The following is a 17,261-nucleotide window of genomic DNA, read 5'->3' on the forward strand; positions in this document are numbered from 1 at the left end:
AGCATTACTTATAAGTCTTTAAATATTTTGTGGTGAAATAAATGCTTCTGTATGATATCATTTCTAGTGCTCTTTTCAGTAGCCAAAAGCAATAATTCTCTCTTCAACTCAGTTTTGTACCACTTTCGTAGTAAATAAAGCTGATCAGTGAGAGTGAGGTAATTGATTTGGGATGCCAGTGGCAATTAAATAAATAAGTACATATGAAATTTACAAACATGAATGTGGCAACTATTAAACATGTCAAAATAATTAGAAAATATAGTCATACAACTTATTAAAATTGTCTCCTAAAAGAATGCAGATGTACCAGTGATCAAATAATTTCTCAAATAATTTAATAACCACACCCCAAAGGAGCCCTGATGTGACAGGAACCACAGAAAACTATTGTTAGTCCAGTCCTTTAAGTCAGTCCAATAAACTTATAATTGGTTCCTACTGTAGATGTGATACAAATTCCCTACTTCTCTGGTTCGATATTTGTAGGTTAGGAGTGCTGAATTCAGAACTGTTTCTTGAGCAAGAATGTAGGTGAGCTTCCAGGCCTTTCGATGCCTCTATGTTCTGTTCTTGAGAGATTTGAAGGCTAATTTGATTCACATTATTCATTAGCAAATTGGAAGTCATAAGGTTGGTTATGGAAAGGCACTTCGTGAGATTTTCTTCCAAAAATTGTTTGTAGACTTCATCCACTTTTTTTTCCATATAACTGTTAAGCATAGAATTAGAGAGGGGCTGCTTATAAAACAACATACTTTTTTCTCGCATTTCATCCCCACTCAAAAGTTTTGAGGCAGGTGGTTTCTCTACAGGCTCAGTGGTAGGAGAATGGCCCAATGGGATATCTACTGAAAGTAAAAGGGGTCCATTAAAAGCATCATCACGTATATGTTCCACAAAGCAGCCTGAATCATACATGTTCCCCACATGGTCTCCTCCAATCAGTAGGTCAGGGTAATTCTGGCAAATTCTTGTACATGACCAAGATCGGTATAAATCCAGTTGTCTTTCATCAGAGTTTTCTCTCTTGGGAATGGGCAATGCAACAGACACATTTCCTGTAAAGGATGCGCTTTTATATTTCACTACAGTTATCTCATCCATAGATTTTCTTTTATTTGTATCATTAATTTGCTCTGCTAACCTTTCTTTCTCAATCTTATCTTGATTTTCTATTTTATCAGGGGAAAATGAATTGTCTTCTATACCTAAAAGCTGTTTTTTCCAAGTTTCCTTTTCAGCATTTGAGGTCTTCTTACATGTGAGTGGTTTACATAATTTTGTATATTTCTGTTCTTTGTATAGGAGTTCAATTAGGAAGGCTTCTCCAAGCATTTTATTAGGCAAGATTTCTAAACAGAAGACTGCAGTATATTTCTGAAATTATAAAAGAACTCATTAAGGCAACATATATTAAAATGTCAAGTTAAGATTTATCTTCTACATGAAACACAAGTGATTGCTCAAAGGATAGAAAACAGGACCAGGAGTAAGGAGACTTGGGTTCCAATTCTGCCATTATCTTTTTAATATCAAGTAAATTACTGTTATCAGATCTCAATTTTCCTATTAGTTAAATGGTGATAACACTCCTCTGCTTTCTTCACAGGATGATTGTCAGGATATTATATGATGCACATGCAAATGCTTTAAAAAGTACAAACTTATACAAGTGTATAATTATGTATATGTATATATATATACACACACATATATTCAGCTGTAATAAATTATTTATTTTAAAGTTATTAGTTAATATGTTTTCCCATACTGTTGGTTTTCTTTTTATTTTAATGCTGTTTTCTTTAGCCATGCAGAAGCTTTTTATTTTGATGAGGTGCCATTTGTTTATTCTTTCCTTTATGTCCCTTGCTTTAGGGGATGTGTCTGTGAGTTAAGAACAATCTAACAATAGCCAGAGGGGAGTGGGGAGGGGGATATTGGGGAGAGGGGCTTACAGGAGCTACTATAAAGGACACAAGGACAAAATCAAGGGGGAGGGTGGAGGCAGGGGAGGGAGGTGGGTTTGCCTGGGGTGGGGTGGAGGGATGGGGAGAAAATGCAGACAAGTGTAATTGAATAACAATAAAAAGTTAAAAAAATAAAAATATAGCATAAAAATAATAAAGTTATTAGTTAAAATACCTAACGCTTTCCCTATCTTCAAACAGTCTACTTAAAATCAAGCCTGGTTTCAAGGACTTGGTCTTAATTTAACTGTGCATTAATTAATGTCATTTTAGTCACACATTGAAAAAACTACTATGCCTTAGAATGTACACAAGGAATGCATATTTATTCATAGTTTGGACTCATGAACACTTTCAGATTTAAACTATAAGCAAATGTAGCCACTTCTTTTTCAATAATCTAAACTAAAGTAGACATTAATAGAGATAAAACATAGAAAAAGATTGCCAGGGTCTGGGGAATAGGAGATTATTAATGTTTAATGGACATAGAGTTTCACTTTTGCAAGATGAAAAAGTTCTGAAACCATACTGGCCATGGTTATACAGTAACATGAATGTACTTAATGCTGCTGAATTGTACACCTAAAAACAGTTTAAATAAAATAAATAAATAAATGCAAATCGTTTTCTCAAATTCGCTACCATGCTTTTTTTCTTTTATCTTTCCCCTTCCTACCTTCCTTCCTTCTTACCCTCCTTTCTCTCTGTCACCCTCTCTCTCTCTCTCCCTTTCTTTCCCTCCCTCCATCCCTTCCCCCTCCTCTACCCCTCCCTCCTACTCTCCTGTCCTTTCTTTTTCCCTTCCATTCTTTTCTTTTGGACTTGCATCTTACCTCCCAAAGCACTTATTCAGCCTTTTGCATGGTTTGCATGAAATTTTAAGACTCTCAATTTTCCCTATAAACTTGATAAGGGCGCAAAGGGAAAAAGCAGGCTTGATTCAATACACCATTTTCCTTTTATAGGTCTATAGTGTTTACTGTAAATGTTTCCAAGAAACCTACTTATTCACATATAAAGGGTTTTTGGAAGAAAATCAAACAATACAACACAAAAATAAGTCAGAATTTAGATTTACCTTTTCCGAATATCAAGACACCTAAACATTCAGTCTTCTGAGGTTCCAACACTTCAAACACAGGAAAAGTGTACCTTTTGGCTTCTTTGCTTCTCAGCTTTTGGTTATACCTCAGAAAGATAACTTCAACCACACAAAACAAAATGGTTCTTGTTCACTAGGACTGAAGCAAACTAACTGGAAAATGATGCGGTCATGATGTTCACATAACAAAAGAGGATCTTGAAAGTATTTATTCAATATGCAAATGACAGTGAGAGTGGGAAATATTAACAGCAGTAGTTTTCTTCATCCAAGCAAAGACAAGAGGCAAGGTTATTTTAAAGTTTTTAAGTAAAAAATGCAGTATGGAAACCAGCATATTTTGTAACAATTAATAATTAAAAATAACTTGGACAGCCATCCCCAAGGTAATGGTTAGATGAATTATGATACATCTATTACATTAAATGCTAAACTAAGAATTTTAATAATGGAATCATAATAAGCATCTATTAAGTAGTTATTCCAATACAGTCATTCTAAAAGTTCTACACATACTATTTCATTTAAAACAGAAGCTATTATCTCTGTTTAACAAACAGAAACAATGACAAAGGTGGTAAATGGTGGAACCAGGATGTGCACCAGGCAATTTGATTCAGAACCCATGGCCTTCATCACTATACCGCATTGCCTCCATGTGTACTGATGAAATGTGAACCGCTCAACGACATATAGAGTAGGACTGCTTCATGTACTGAGCACGGACTATGAACCAGGCACGTTTCTAAAGTTAGTCCATATTTCTCATGGACTAACTCATTTAATCTTCATCACATCTCTATGAAACAGATATTCTACTTGTCACTTTACCAGTGAAGAAACTGGGGTGCAGAGAAGTTAGATAAGATGCCCAATATCACACAGTTGTAAGTGGTATAGAGTCTGTGTTTGAATCCAGGCAGCTTGGCTTCAAAGGCTGGGTGCTTAATTTCTCTGCTATAACTGACTTAAAATATGTAATGATGTTTGTGGAAAAGGATATTATCCAAATCCTAGTAGTCCCCCATCCTGATGATCTCTCAGTTTCTCGAGGCATTTTGTTCTTGGATTGCTGCAGCCGCTTCCAATATTGCCCCTTTTCAAATCCACTAGATTTGGTAGATCCACCTTTCACCCAAACCTGCTAAATCTTTCAATAACTTATAATTATCCATTGATTAACAATAATAATAATTTTTTGAGCGTCATATAAGTCAGAGGTGGTCCTAGGTAACATCTGTGCTTATGTAGTCCTAACAGTAAATCTGTGAGTTATGATTTTGCACATTTTTGCAAAACAGGAAACAGCCTCCAAAAGACAAAAAAAAAAAAAATCAAAATCTAAGAGGAATGCTGAACGTCTATGTTCTTTTCCCTGTTTACTTTTTCAGCTTTTATTCCTACACTTGCTCCCAAAGCTCCAATTACCATGTTGCTTCATGAGTGTTCCTTCTACCTAAAAGTCCTTTATTCTTATTTCTTGGCAGACTATACTTTCTTCAGGTTTCTAGTTTGCTGTCAGTTCTTAAGCACCTAGTCTGGTTAAGATTTCTCTAACATTTCATTTACCTTATCTTATTGGTTATCACTCTGTGAGTTCCTTGAAGGTAAAATGCTTTTTCTTACTCATATTGATGCGTTCGTTTCCAAGCAGAATACAGAGTCTGACACTATTATGAATTATAATTATCACTTTCTAAACTACTTGTACATGTCAGACCATGTGCCTAACAGTTTTACATATTGAATTTATTTAATCTTACTTATGGTGATGCTATCCGATAGGCATCAATAGAGAAACTGACTTTTAGAAAGATAATTTGCCCACAATCCATAACTAGCAAGTTGGAGAGCCATGGAATCCAAATTTGCCTCATAAAATCTGGTGCTATGGTTCTTTGACCTTCCCTCTTAATTCCTATTGCCAATTTTTGGCAAATCCCTAAAATCCTATAAATATTACCGCTATATTCAACTGCTGGAAAAGGTTAAGAGTTAGAAATAAAAGGTGGAATAATGAGCTATGAATGTATTCAAGAGGAAGCTGACATTACAGTGCAAAGTCATCTTCTTACACAGGGAACAGAGGAAGTGCTATGAGAGTCAGGAACTATTGCACTCACAATTGCGAAAACCAAAAGGTCAACTCCCAGAAGGACAGGGTGCTCTGCAAACCGCAGTCCTCAAAAAGGCAGGAGTATTAGAGAAGGGAAGGAGGCACCTCTCCGAGCTAAGAGGAAAAGTAACAAAGATTGCTGTGGTGGTCCAGTTCCATCCAGGTCAACATTGGCACCATTAGTTCTGTTCCTAGAACCCTAGGCAATGCAAGTTTTAATTTATCTCTTTTTCTTCAATAGTAACATTGTATTTTGGCCATTTTCTCCCTCAGGAGTCTCAGCCCTTCATTTACAGCTGTGGTTGCAGGGAGATGTGAAAATGGGCAGTAGTAAAGTAGAGACCATTTGCTCTTCCGGGCCCCCCTGCCCTGAGACTTGCAGATGAGAGAAAAGAGGGGTTAACTGGTGTTTATGACCCGGGGGAATTCAGACCCTTCCCCCCACCCCCAGGCCGGTGGAGGTTACTGATTACTTGCCAAGAGGCCCCGGTATTTCCGGAATGGGCTCTCACCTGCGCCAGAAAGGCCCTAGATTCCCAGCCAATCCTGAGCTCAGTGGCCGCCGGCCCTTAGCAACGGCCCTGGGGAAGGGCAGGCTCAAGACTTCGCAGAACGTTCCGAGCAGTGTGAAACATTGAAGTGGCTTACTGCGGTTTACTTCTACAAAGTAGCCTCAGAGTGGAAACAATGAGCTCCATTAAAGTCTATTATTCCAGCGTATCAGGGTCTAGGGAGGTGAGTGGAAAGAAAAGAGTCTCAGCGGGGGGTGGGGGGGTGGGGGTGCGGGGGTGGGAAACCTAGAGTGAAGATAATCTAACTGGGGATTTAAGGATTGTGCTAACATATTACATTCTCTTCCTGCCTTTCATTCTTCAGCTTCTTCCTCTCTAGGTTTTCTGGGGTGGGACGTGGGGGGGGGGGGAGGCGGGCAGGCCCCCAGACAATATGGTTAATTCCCTCACACGGGTTGGGCTCTGCGGCCTGGTAGATTTGGGGGGTTTCTGTGTCCCCAACTCAAGCAGATTAATGGCTTCCAATTTTGTGGATGTTTCCAATGGAAGTGATAAAGGACCCTATTTAGGATGGGAGATGAGAAAGATAAAGATCCCTGCTTAGTATGGGAGAGGAAAAATGACCAAAAACTTCAGAAGACTGGGTAATCCCCAAAAGGTAAACTGATTGTTGATTTTTAAGAAGTTGTATTTGCATAGAGCACATATTTATTTTTTAATTAAAAAAGATTTGTTAAATTTATTGAGGTGACATTGCTTAATAAGGTCATATAAGTTTCAAGTGTACATTTCTATGACCCATGGTCTGTATATTGCCCTGTGTGCCCACCACCCACAGTCAAATCATCTTCCATCACCATATACTTGGCTCTCTTTACCTTTTACTACCCCCACCCCTTTTCCCCATAACCACCACACTGTCGTCTGTGGCCCGTTTTAGTTTTATATTCCCAATATGAATGAAATCATATGATTCTTAGCTATTTCTGACTGACTTATTCTCTTAGCGTGATTTTCTCAAGATTGGTCCATGTCACAAATGGTAGTATTTAATCTTTTCTTGTGTCTGAGTAGTATTCCATTTCTTAACTGAGCTTAGATGAATTATTGTGCCCAGGATATACTAATATTGTAGAACAGTGCTTTCCAAAGTCAATATATTGCCAGCCACATATGCCATTTTAAATTTTCTAGTAGCCACTTAAGAGATGAAATTAACTTATTTTAACACAAAACAAACAAAATGTTATCACTGCAGCATATAAGCATTATAAAAATGTAGATGTTATATATTTTCTTTTTGCATCAAGTCCTCATTCCAGTATTTATTTTGCACTTACAGCATAATGTATTTTGGACTAGCTGTACTTGAAGTGATCAGTAGTTACTTGTCATTAGTAGTTAACACATTGGACAACTCAGTTATAGAAGGACCGTTATATGGTTAAGGACCTCATTAGGCAAAGTTTTTGGAGAAGCATGAAAACTGAAGGATTTGGAGTTGATTATAAATGATTGACAAATATCACATTCCTGCTGTGGCACATACTATGATAAGTACATGGAGGAATCAGAATTGATCTAAGCCTAGAAAGAATGCATTGCTTTTGCATAAAGCCTTGTCAGAAAGATGCGGGGTTTGCCTGAGCACTACGAAACAGCAAGCAGCAGTTTGAAAAGGAAAACTATAGACAATTTGACTCGTGTTTTTTGGAACGTTGTGATTTATGTTGTTGAACATGGTACTACAAGTCTGTAACAGGGAATTAATTTGAACCAGTAAGGACCACAATGCATGTAGCAGAAGACTTACCCGCCTGTTGGTCTGTCCCTGAAACTGTAATGTAAAAATCATCTGCAGGACTTGTTAAAACTTTCCTAGAAGTCACTCCTAGAGAATCCAATTCTGTGGTTTTGGAGTGGGGCAAGGCTGATGCTACCGGTCTTTGGAACCACAGTCAAACTAGCACTGGTCTAAGCAACTCTTCTTAATGGGCTCTTCTGAAAAGGTTTTGAAAAACCACTACCAAAGTTTGACCTAAGTCATAGGCACCATGGTTTTGCAATTTTAAAAACTAATGTGACTCAGAAAGTGGAAATGTTTCATTTTGGAATTTCAGAAATTTCTGAGCTCTGAAATATAGGCAGAGGTTTCTGGCAAACATTTATAACGCACTAGAGATTTTCAGTCTCCACTGACACCTTGCTAAAATCATTTGTACACACATTAAACATATTTATGTTACATATACTCTATGTGATATATATACACACACAAAATTACATAACTTTTGTTCCTCAAAGAAGTCTCACATCATTAAAAGCTTTTCTTCTTCCATAGCATAATGGACAGGGAAAATAAAAATTAAACATAACACCTTGGGATCAGTTGACTAACATCTTTCTATCACTTTACATCTTTACCTAGGTGAAGCAGAGACAGGAAGACGTTATCAGAATTTTAGATGCTTACAAAATAAATTACGAATTAATAGATATTTCTATCAGTTTGAAAAAACTTCAACAAATGAGGAGGAAGGTTTCCAGCCCTAAGGCTCTACCACCTCAGATATTCAATGGCCAAGAATATTGTGGAGTAAGTGTAAATGTTAATTTTTATTTTATTTTTATTTTATATCTTAAGGTCACATATTGTACATGGGGAAATAATACATGTATGAAGTGTGATGGTCAGGTTTCTCCATTCAGAATATAAGCCTGAAGACAAAGTAATTTGTATTTTAGTACAAAAAGACTCATAAAAGAAGCTATGTCGTGCTGCTTGCTTTGGAATACTTATGCAGTATTTTTCATCATATGTTATAGTATGAACTTCTGATACTCTGGGAAAATTTTTGAAATGTAACTTAGCTGCCAGAAGCTTGCAAAGGCCAGGCAAGATAATGAGGAAACTTACCTAGACACTTGAGTTTAATGGGTTCATAAATGAGAATTTTTAGCATTGATACTACAAATTAATTTTGATTCCTTTTAGGATTTTGAAATGTTTCACAAGGCAAAGGAAAACAAAGAGATTCTCAAGTTCCTGAAGATGGAATGAATGGGCAGTATTGACACAAAAGATGTTTACTGACATGGATCTGTATATATTTCTATGTACATCTGGTACTTTTCATCATAACAATAAAAAGCTTTCATTAAAATTAACTGCTACCTAGACTAAGTTGTATTCGTTAAGAGGTAGGGCTTTACCATTTCAGATGAGATTCGGCGCGTTCAGGGTGGTATGGCCGTAGATGGGCTTTGGCATTTCAATCATGCATTAAAATCATTTATTACACTGTGACCATTTTATAAAGCTGTGTGAAAAGAAAAATATTGTTTATTATCTATCCTTAAGTCACTAGTAGTTGTCAGTTTATAGGCAAGAAATGGACTTTTAGTGCAATTTTCCATTTACTTTCAGCTTTATTTTTTAAAATGTTTCTTACCATGTTTGACAAAGGCTTACAATCTGCACTGGGGCTTTTAAAAAAGAAAGAAGCAAATAACTGGACCCCATTCCAAGCCCTCCTAAATGGAAATGAGGGAGAATAGAAATCGGTGTTTTTAACAAACTCCCCTGGTGATCTCTCTTTGTACATTTCAGTCTGGAAACCAGTAGTAAAGAATAGCAATTTTAGGTCACGTCTCCCTGGACCTCCAGCTCTGCTATAAAATGGTAGTCTTCTTCCAAGCCTGTTTTTACTCCTGTGGTTCCTATCTTATCAAATGGCAACTCCATTCAATCAAACTCTGACTCAGAAACCTGGGCATCATCCTTAACATTGCCCACTCCCTCACACCCATATGCAATCAATCACCAAACCCTAGTTTTAATATCCGAGTTACGCTACACTCTGCAGCTTTCCAGCTATTGCCTCTGCTCATGTCCTCACCATTTTTGCCTGTACTTTCCAGTTTTACTATTTTAATATCTGCCCTCTTCATTGCTGCTAAATCAGTTTTTCATTCTTGACTGAACCGTGGAATCATCTGAGGAACTGTAAAAATACATGTCTGGATCCCATCTTTAATGATTCTATATACAACTATACTCAGGAACAATAGCATTAAAGGGATCTTTCTAAAACATTAAGTTTAAGTGTATGTAGCCAGCAGCATAAAGTTTCTCACAGTGTGGTGTAAGAAAAACACATCTCTCAGAATCATCTGGAGAACATAAAAAATATGCATATTCCTGAGCCCTGCCCCAGAACTCTAAAGTTGGGGCAAAGATATTTAAAGTTCAAATGGACAGCTCTAGATGACACACTGATTTCTGAGAAGTGTTAAAATCTAAACTTCATACTCCTTCTATTTCTATTTTGTTCATTAGTATATCTTGCTCATTAGGTTCCACATATGATATCTGTCTTTCTCTAACTGGCTTATTTCACGTAGCATAATAATCTGTAGGTTCATCTATGCTGTCACAAAAAGTAAGATTTCCTTCTTTTTTATGGCCACATAGTATTCCATTGTGTAAATGTACTACAGCTTTTTTATCCACTCTCTACTAATGGGCACTTGGTCTTTTCCCAGATCTTGGCTATTGTAAATAACACTGCTATGAACATAGGGGTGCATATGTCCTTTTGAATTAGTGTTTCAGAATGTTTAGGATATATTCCCAGAAGTGGGATCGCTGGGTCAACAAGCAGTTCCACTTTTAATTTTTTTGAGGAGACTCCACTGTGTCTTCCACAGCATCTGCCCCAGTCTGCATTCCCACCAACAGTGCACTAGGGTTCCCTTTTCTCCACATCCTCGCCAGCACTTGTTGTTTGTTGATTGATTGATAACCATTCTGACTCCTTATGGTTTTAATTTGCATCTCTCTGATAATTATTGATGTTGAGTATCTTTTCTTATGTCTATAGGCCATTTGTATGTCCTCTTTGGAGGAGTATCTATTCAGGTCCTTTGCCCATTTTTTTTAAAAGATTTTACTTATTTTTAGACAGAGGGGAAGGGAGGGAGAAAGAGAGAGGGAAACATCAATGTGTGGTTGCCTCTTGTGCAGCCCTCTACCAGGGACCTGGCCCGTAACCCAGCCATGTGTCCTGATCTGGGAATTGAACCTCAGACCTTCTGGTTTGCAGGCCAGCGCTCATTCCACTGAGCCACACCAGCCAGGGCCCTTTGGCCATTTTTTAATTGGATTGTTTGTTTTTATGGTGTTGTTTCATGAGTTCTTTATAAATTTTGGTATTAAACCCTTATCAGATCGATTGGGAAATATATTCTCATTCAATGGGCTGTCTTTTCACTTTGTTGATGGTTTCTTTTGCTGTGCATGAAGTTTTTAGTTTGATGTAATTCCATTTGTTTACTTTTAATTTTTTTGAAATATTTTATTTATTTATTTTTAGAGACAGGGGAAGGGAAGGAGAAACAGAGGGAGAGAAACATCGGTGTGTGGTTACCTCTCATGTGCCCCCTACTGGGGACCTGGCCTACAACCCAGGCACGTGCCCTGACTAGGAATTGAACCGGCGACCTTTTGGTTCACAGGGCAGCACTCAATCCACTGAGCCACACAAGCCAGGGCTGTTTAACTTTTTAAGAACCTGCCAAACAGTTCCCCAAAGTGGTTGTACCATTTTATATTCCTAACAGCAGTCAGTGTAGGACAGTTCCAGATCCTCCATGTATGATTTGGCATAATCAGCCTTTTGATTGTAAAGATTTGAATAGGTGTGCATTTTTCTAATGACTAATGATGTAGAACATCTTTTTGGGGGCACTCACATTTTTTTGTGTGTGGGAAATACCTGCTCAGGTCTGTCTCCAATTTTTTATTTAGTTGTTTTGTTTCTTCATTATTAAGAGTTCTTGCCCTGGCTAGTGATTGCATAGGGCTTAGGGAGGAGGGGATGGAGAATGACTTTTAATTAATACAAAGTTTATTTTTTGGGTGATGAAATATTCTAAACTTAAATTGTGATAGTTGCACAACTCACAATATACTAGAAGTCTTCAATTGTACACGTTAAATGGGTAAATTTTAAGGCATGTGAATTATAGTCCAAAGAAGATGTTAAAAAGGAAATTACACTAAAATAAACGTTGTATAAACAGTATGGTTACTATTTTGGTAGCAATTCAAATTTTTGTTTGCCTACTAAAAGGAGATGACTGATAATATTCAAAGATGAAGTAGAGAAGTTCGGGTGAAAAATTAGAAGGTTCAAATTAATCAAATGTGAATGTCTCTTAATCAGTTATACTGGAATTTTAAAAAATACCCATTTATTTTACTCAGAAAAAAACATCAATGCCAATCTTTCTATATTTTCCACATCCATAGCTGAGTAATAAAATCCATGTGAACCTTTCTTGTTTTTTGCTGAATTAATGGAATATATGTAATGAAAACTGTCTCCACAAAATTCACTGCATTTAGAATTTCCAAGTAAGTAACAATCTCTGTTTCAAAATTCGGTTTCCCCTGTACACTCAGATTCCCAGAGGAGTATTGGCACTTAACAATACAATCAACAACCAATTTGCATTGTTTGGTGAAAATGGAAATCTTCCTAAAGGTCATGTTCTTTAAGGGCAATTAAACTCACAAAAAGGAAAATAAAGTATTAGCAGGTCTCAGCCCTGGCTGGTGTGACTCAGTGGATTGAGTGCCAGCCTGCGAACCAAAGGGTTGCTGGTTTAATTCCCAGTCAGGGTACATGCCTGGGTTGTGGGCCAGGTCCCCTGGTGGGGGGTGTGTGAGAGGCAACCACCCATTGATGTTTCTCTCCCTCTTTCTCCATCCCTCTCTCTCTAAAAATAAATAAATAAAATCTTTTTAAAAAAAGTATTAGCAGGTCTGAGCTACAAACAAAGATGTCAAAAGTAATACAAGTAGCAACAGTTATATTTTGCAGGCAAATTCTGTGAAAACTCTTTATAAAACTCACCTTAATATTCAGATTTTCACTTAATTTTATTATATCTACCAAACATAGTACTCAACTGACAAAATGAAATGTGTCAATTTAGGAAGACTCAATTCAACCTTTTACTTTAAATATACATCTATATTAACTGTAAGGTATAGTCCAGTAGACATAGACATCTCAAAAAGGTCATCTGTTTTTGAAGACTGTTTTTGACACTGTTAACTTATTGGATAGTAAAAAAGAAGTAAAAATGTCCACATAGATTATTGCAAGTAGCATCATCAGCATTTAATAAAGCTCAGGAAAAAATATCCACCAATTTTTTACACATTTTTCCAGAATCTATTACAAAGCACCCTGTTTTCTCTAGAGTTCTCCAGAGCACATTTTTGTACACAAAACAATGGAATATTTGACTTCAGTGTATATTGCAAAATTGAGGACCCTAAACAGAAAATTTAGAAATTCCATTTAAATTGTTTTCTTAGTTATTATCTCTTTTATCCTTCCCCACTCTCTGAAAATAATATGCATTACTCACCTAAATTTACTAGTAAATTGTTTAGAATATCCAGGAACATATAACTTATATTCCCTAAAAGTACAGAGTTTATTTTAAAGCATCGAGTTTTAATCTCAGTAATCAAAGCCATGTCTTCATTAGGTACCAAGTTTACCAAAGAGCAGACTTGAATGTATCAAATATGATAATTTAAACAGGTGTTTTATTAATAAAGTAGTATGGAATTAAAGTAAAATATGCATATTGTCCGGGTGACTGATTAAGGCCATGATATTTCTTGTCTTCTTAGGTTTTAGAATTAACATTTTTTAAAAATGACATTTTTATCTGGCACTTGTGCTATTAGCTAGAATGGCGGCATCGAAAATATTCTCTATACTTAAGATTAATGTATCCGTACAGTATATGACCACGCTGAAATGAAAAGATCAAATATCTGAGAGACAGTGGCACTTGTGATCACAATTTGCTTTAAAAGGGGGAAACCACTAAGATATTTTTAGCAAAGACCTCCCCAAAATAAGTCTTGGACAGTGGATGCAAACCTATAACAGTTAATTAAAAGTCCGAGCTCTTTCTTTACAAAAGGGTGCCGCTTTAAATGTACTTACTATCCTACTTCCATAACATACATAAGCACCCTGGACCAAGCAACTTCTAAACATGATTGCATCTTAGCTGTGAGTTAAGCAAGAAACTTGTCAACTGGATGCATCTTTTGTGTGTGTGTGTGTGGGGGGTCATCTGTTCTGATCACTGAAATATGCAATGAAAGGCTACATTTAGAAGCCTAGAAAACCTGTGGTTCAGTACACTGAAGTTTCAACTACAAAAGAATGGGAATGTTATAATTACTATAGGAAATTACAATGTCTGCCATATCATAAACATTACCTGCAACTACAGTTTAGTCACAATAACGTCACATCAAAAAGGTACATGTTTTTGTTCCCTAAAATTAATGAGGCAATTTGGAAACAAAAGACAGATTCTTTCTCTCTGCTTTTTAAATTCTTCAATGTAGAGCTACAGATATACTTAAGCTGCAATAATAATACCAACAAAGTACACAAGTGTTTGCTTTTTAAAATCACTGCAGTATATAAAATGCCTTGGCAGATAACAAAACTATTCCATGACAGCTACTTAAAATTTTACGTTCATCTGGCATTCTCCTCATCATAACATTCACATTTAATTATGTATTCATTTTGATTGTTTGCATGCGAAAACACCAACTAATCTATTATTTCAACACTAGCCTATTTCTTTTGAAGCCAAGATAATTCTGCTATTTTATAAAAAACAATGGAGACTCCTTTTCCCGGATGCTTAAGGCAGAATGTTTAAGGTTCATGCTTGCTGCTTTGCCTGAGCTTCTGCTTCCTGAAATGAAAAAACAAACAACACAATTAGATTTAAATATCACAAAGCAGACACCCATATGTATTTTGGTTGGACTATATTAGCTTAAAGTACTAAGAATAGTGAAAATCAGAAAGTGGCCCTCAGAAATGACTGTCCTACCTGGGATGTGAGTTATCCTTTGTGCAACGTATCTAAACTATATACTATGCCACTCCGTAGTCACTTAGTGGCTGTCCCAGTTATCAGATGAATTGCCTTACTGTTTTCGTGCTTGTGTTCAAAAGGAATGAAGGCCTCCTACTTTTTTAAAGTGTATTTTATTGATTATGCTATTATAGTTGTCCCATTTCCTCCCCTTTATTCCCCTTCGCCCTGCACACCCCCTCCCACCTGTATTCCCCCTACACTTAGTTCATGTCCATGGGTTGTACATGTAAGTTCTTTGGCTTCTCCATTTCACATACTATTTTTTAAAAGATTTTCTTTATTTATATTTAGAGGGGAAGGGAGGGAGAAAGAGAGGGAGAGAAATATCAATGTGTGGTTGCCTCTTGCGCACCCTCTACTGGGGACCTGGCCTGCAACCCAGACATGTGCCTTGAGTGGGAATCGAACTGGTGACCTTTTGGTTCACAGGCCGGCACTCAATCCACTGAGTCACACCAGCCAGGGCCCCCAAAGTATTCTTAACTTCCCCCTGTCTGTTTTGTACCTACCAATTATGCTTCTGAGTCCTTGTACCTTCCCCCCCATTCTTCCCTCTCTGCCTCCCCACTGAAATCCCTCCATGTGATGTCCATTTCTGTGATTCTGTTCCTGTTCTAGCTGTTTGCTTAGTTTTTGTTTAAGGCCTCCTACTATTACTTGAAGGAGAGGCTGTCATTGTCACAGGAAACACACTATTGTTCCTTTCATACTTCCTTAAATATGTACTGACATCAATAATTTAACTTGAGTTTTACTAACTTGTTTAAATAAAAATGCTTTACCTAACATTTCTTATGACTTAAATTACACAGAAGCCTAAAATAAGTAATTTTAAGAAAGTTTGATGAGGAAACAGAATTTCACAGTGAGTCAGCTAACCATGCTAGTAAATGGTTTGTAGTGAAAACATGAACAATAACATAGACTCTCAAAACTGGAGAAGGGGATGGAATTCAAAACTGTTTAACATAAAATCAGTTCCTAATAGCAAAACGTAAACCGATAGAACAGGGGACATACTCTGATCACGCCGGCCAATGAGGAGAAGACCTGTGGTAAACGCCAAAGAAGCATTTAAAGTCCATGGCTCTGAGACATTTCATTATACAGGCAATTTAATTTTTGATTCTTTTCTTTATGTGGTCTCCATGGGAACACTGCCACTTGAAAAATTAATTTGTTGTTGGCAGAGAAAAAGCCCCAAATTTAGCCAGCAATTTAGCAACCAGTTTTGAAACTCAAATGCTCTCAGTGAATTTGAATAGATGACTGTAACATTTGCCTCACACAAAGACGATAAATGGCTGCCCGAGAAGATTACTATGAACTAAGATGCTTTATGTCAATGTACAACCTTAAAAGACAGCTAGAATAACAGAGTCTTTAAAATACTTACCACCTATTTGCGAATGGGTCAATCAGAAACGTGCTGCCTTTTAACAGCTTGGTGGAGAAGTCACTGTATTTACCTCTTACTCACGTACTTATGTATTTCATTATGTGGATCTGACTGTCCTACTAGGGGTGAAGTGCATGCAGACCAGGGAAATTTTCCTTGTTACAAGACCTCTGGCTTAACATGACTACTTAATAAAGGTGGAAATCTTACTGATTTAAAAACTTAGCAGAAATAAAGTGGCCTATAAAGCAGGAAAATCATACCTTTGAACCAGGTGGGGCTGTCAGGCCTAAAAAGGCATACACTGCATTATTTTCTCTGGCTTCAAAGAAGGCATCATAGTCCTTCGTGGGGGAAAAAGGCAAAAAAAAAATTTAGCAATATGCAATCAATTAAAGGAAAGAAAACAAGGACATTTATTCAAAATAGCTTAACTAGCCAATCTCCTTGGTAGCGGCAGTCTCACTAAGTTCCATGATGCTAGAATTTCGGGAAGGACAGTGAAGAGGCAAGGCTTATTGGATCTCATTTAACGTACGTTAGGAGATATGCTGTTCTGTGGTGCAGAAACTGCGAAATGGCTTATTCCATATCACACAGAATTAAAATATGTCTCTGGACAAGCAGCTTTCTCCACAGCCCAAAGCAGCCAACTATTTACCAGTAAGAGGTTGCATGTTCTGGCAGGGGTTTGTTGTTCCAGTTTCCCATTATTTCTCCTCCATTATTATTAAAGTAAAGGTGTCCTCAGAACCTGTGGTAGCCCAGATATTAGGTAGATATAGCCAAGGCCATAAGAATAGTAAATCTGTGCTGTGTTTGGAGGAAGACAATGTGATTTTCATGAACTATGACCAGAAGAGCAAGCTAGTTACTAAAAGGCGTCTATCCAGGGAATCCAAAAAAGCCTCACGTGACTACAGTTGGTTGGGCTACTTTCCACTGTTATCCTCTATGGCAGAGGTGACAAACACAGGGCCCACAGGCCAAATCCAGCCCTCTACCTTGTTTTATCTGGCCCGGCACCTTGTTTCTACCCTACGCTACCCAGCAGCAGCACTGAGCTCCTTGCACCTCGTTAAGGAGTAGTTACATTTATACCGTCCCAAAATTACATTCAGCCCTTTGATGGCAACTGGGAGGCTGATGTGGCCCC

The 17,261-nt window shown here is 37.3% G+C and overlaps 3 protein-coding genes across 4 annotated transcripts in view; 1 reads left to right on the top strand and 2 right to left on the bottom strand.

The window, feature by feature from the left end:
* Positions 1 to 321: 321 nt before the first annotated feature.
* On the bottom strand, positions 322 to 3,210 carry LOC112317945 (TLR adapter interacting with SLC15A4 on the lysosome-like). Its single transcript, XM_024574985.3, has 2 exons — positions 3,055 to 3,210; positions 322 to 1,380 (listed from the first exon to the last, which is right to left on the bottom strand). The coding sequence occupies exon 2, from the start codon at positions 1,336 to 1,338 to the stop codon at positions 439 to 441; it is 900 nt and encodes a 299-aa protein (XP_024430753.2). The 5' UTR covers positions 1,339 to 1,380; positions 3,055 to 3,210; the 3' UTR covers positions 322 to 438.
* A 2,510-nt stretch (positions 3,211 to 5,720) lies between these two features.
* On the top strand, positions 5,721 to 8,879 carry LOC112317919 (SH3 domain-binding glutamic acid-rich-like protein 3). Of its 2 annotated transcripts, none has more exons than XM_024574971.3 (3): positions 5,721 to 5,929; positions 8,135 to 8,302; positions 8,702 to 8,879. In XM_024574971.3, the coding sequence occupies exons 1-3, from the start codon at positions 5,882 to 5,884 to the stop codon at positions 8,765 to 8,767; spliced, it is 282 nt and encodes a 93-aa protein (XP_024430739.1). In that variant the 5' UTR covers positions 5,721 to 5,881; the 3' UTR covers positions 8,768 to 8,879. The 2 variants fall into 2 exon arrangements, with proteins under 2 accessions (XP_024430739.1, XP_053773152.1); XM_053917177.1 differs by lacking the exon at positions 5,721 to 5,929 and adding an exon at positions 6,282 to 6,364.
* A 3,992-nt stretch (positions 8,880 to 12,871) lies between these two features.
* The window catches only part of SH3BGRL (SH3 domain binding glutamate rich protein like), a 56,051-nt gene continuing 51,661 nt past the window's right edge, over positions 12,872 to 17,261 (bottom strand). Inside the window, exons 3-4 of the mRNA XM_024574974.4 lie at positions 16,369 to 16,449; positions 12,872 to 14,517 (exon numbers count right to left, since the gene is read on the bottom strand). Of these exons, the coding sequence (XP_024430742.1) occupies positions 14,485 to 14,517; positions 16,369 to 16,449 (114 nt within the window). The 3' untranslated portion in view covers positions 12,872 to 14,484. The remainder of the gene's footprint in view (positions 14,518 to 16,368; positions 16,450 to 17,261) is intronic.

This window comes from Desmodus rotundus, chromosome X (assembly GCF_022682495.2).
Source record: "Desmodus rotundus isolate HL8 chromosome X, HLdesRot8A.1, whole genome shotgun sequence".
In the NCBI taxonomy this organism is placed as follows: Eukaryota; Metazoa; Chordata; class Mammalia; order Chiroptera; family Phyllostomidae; genus Desmodus; species Desmodus rotundus.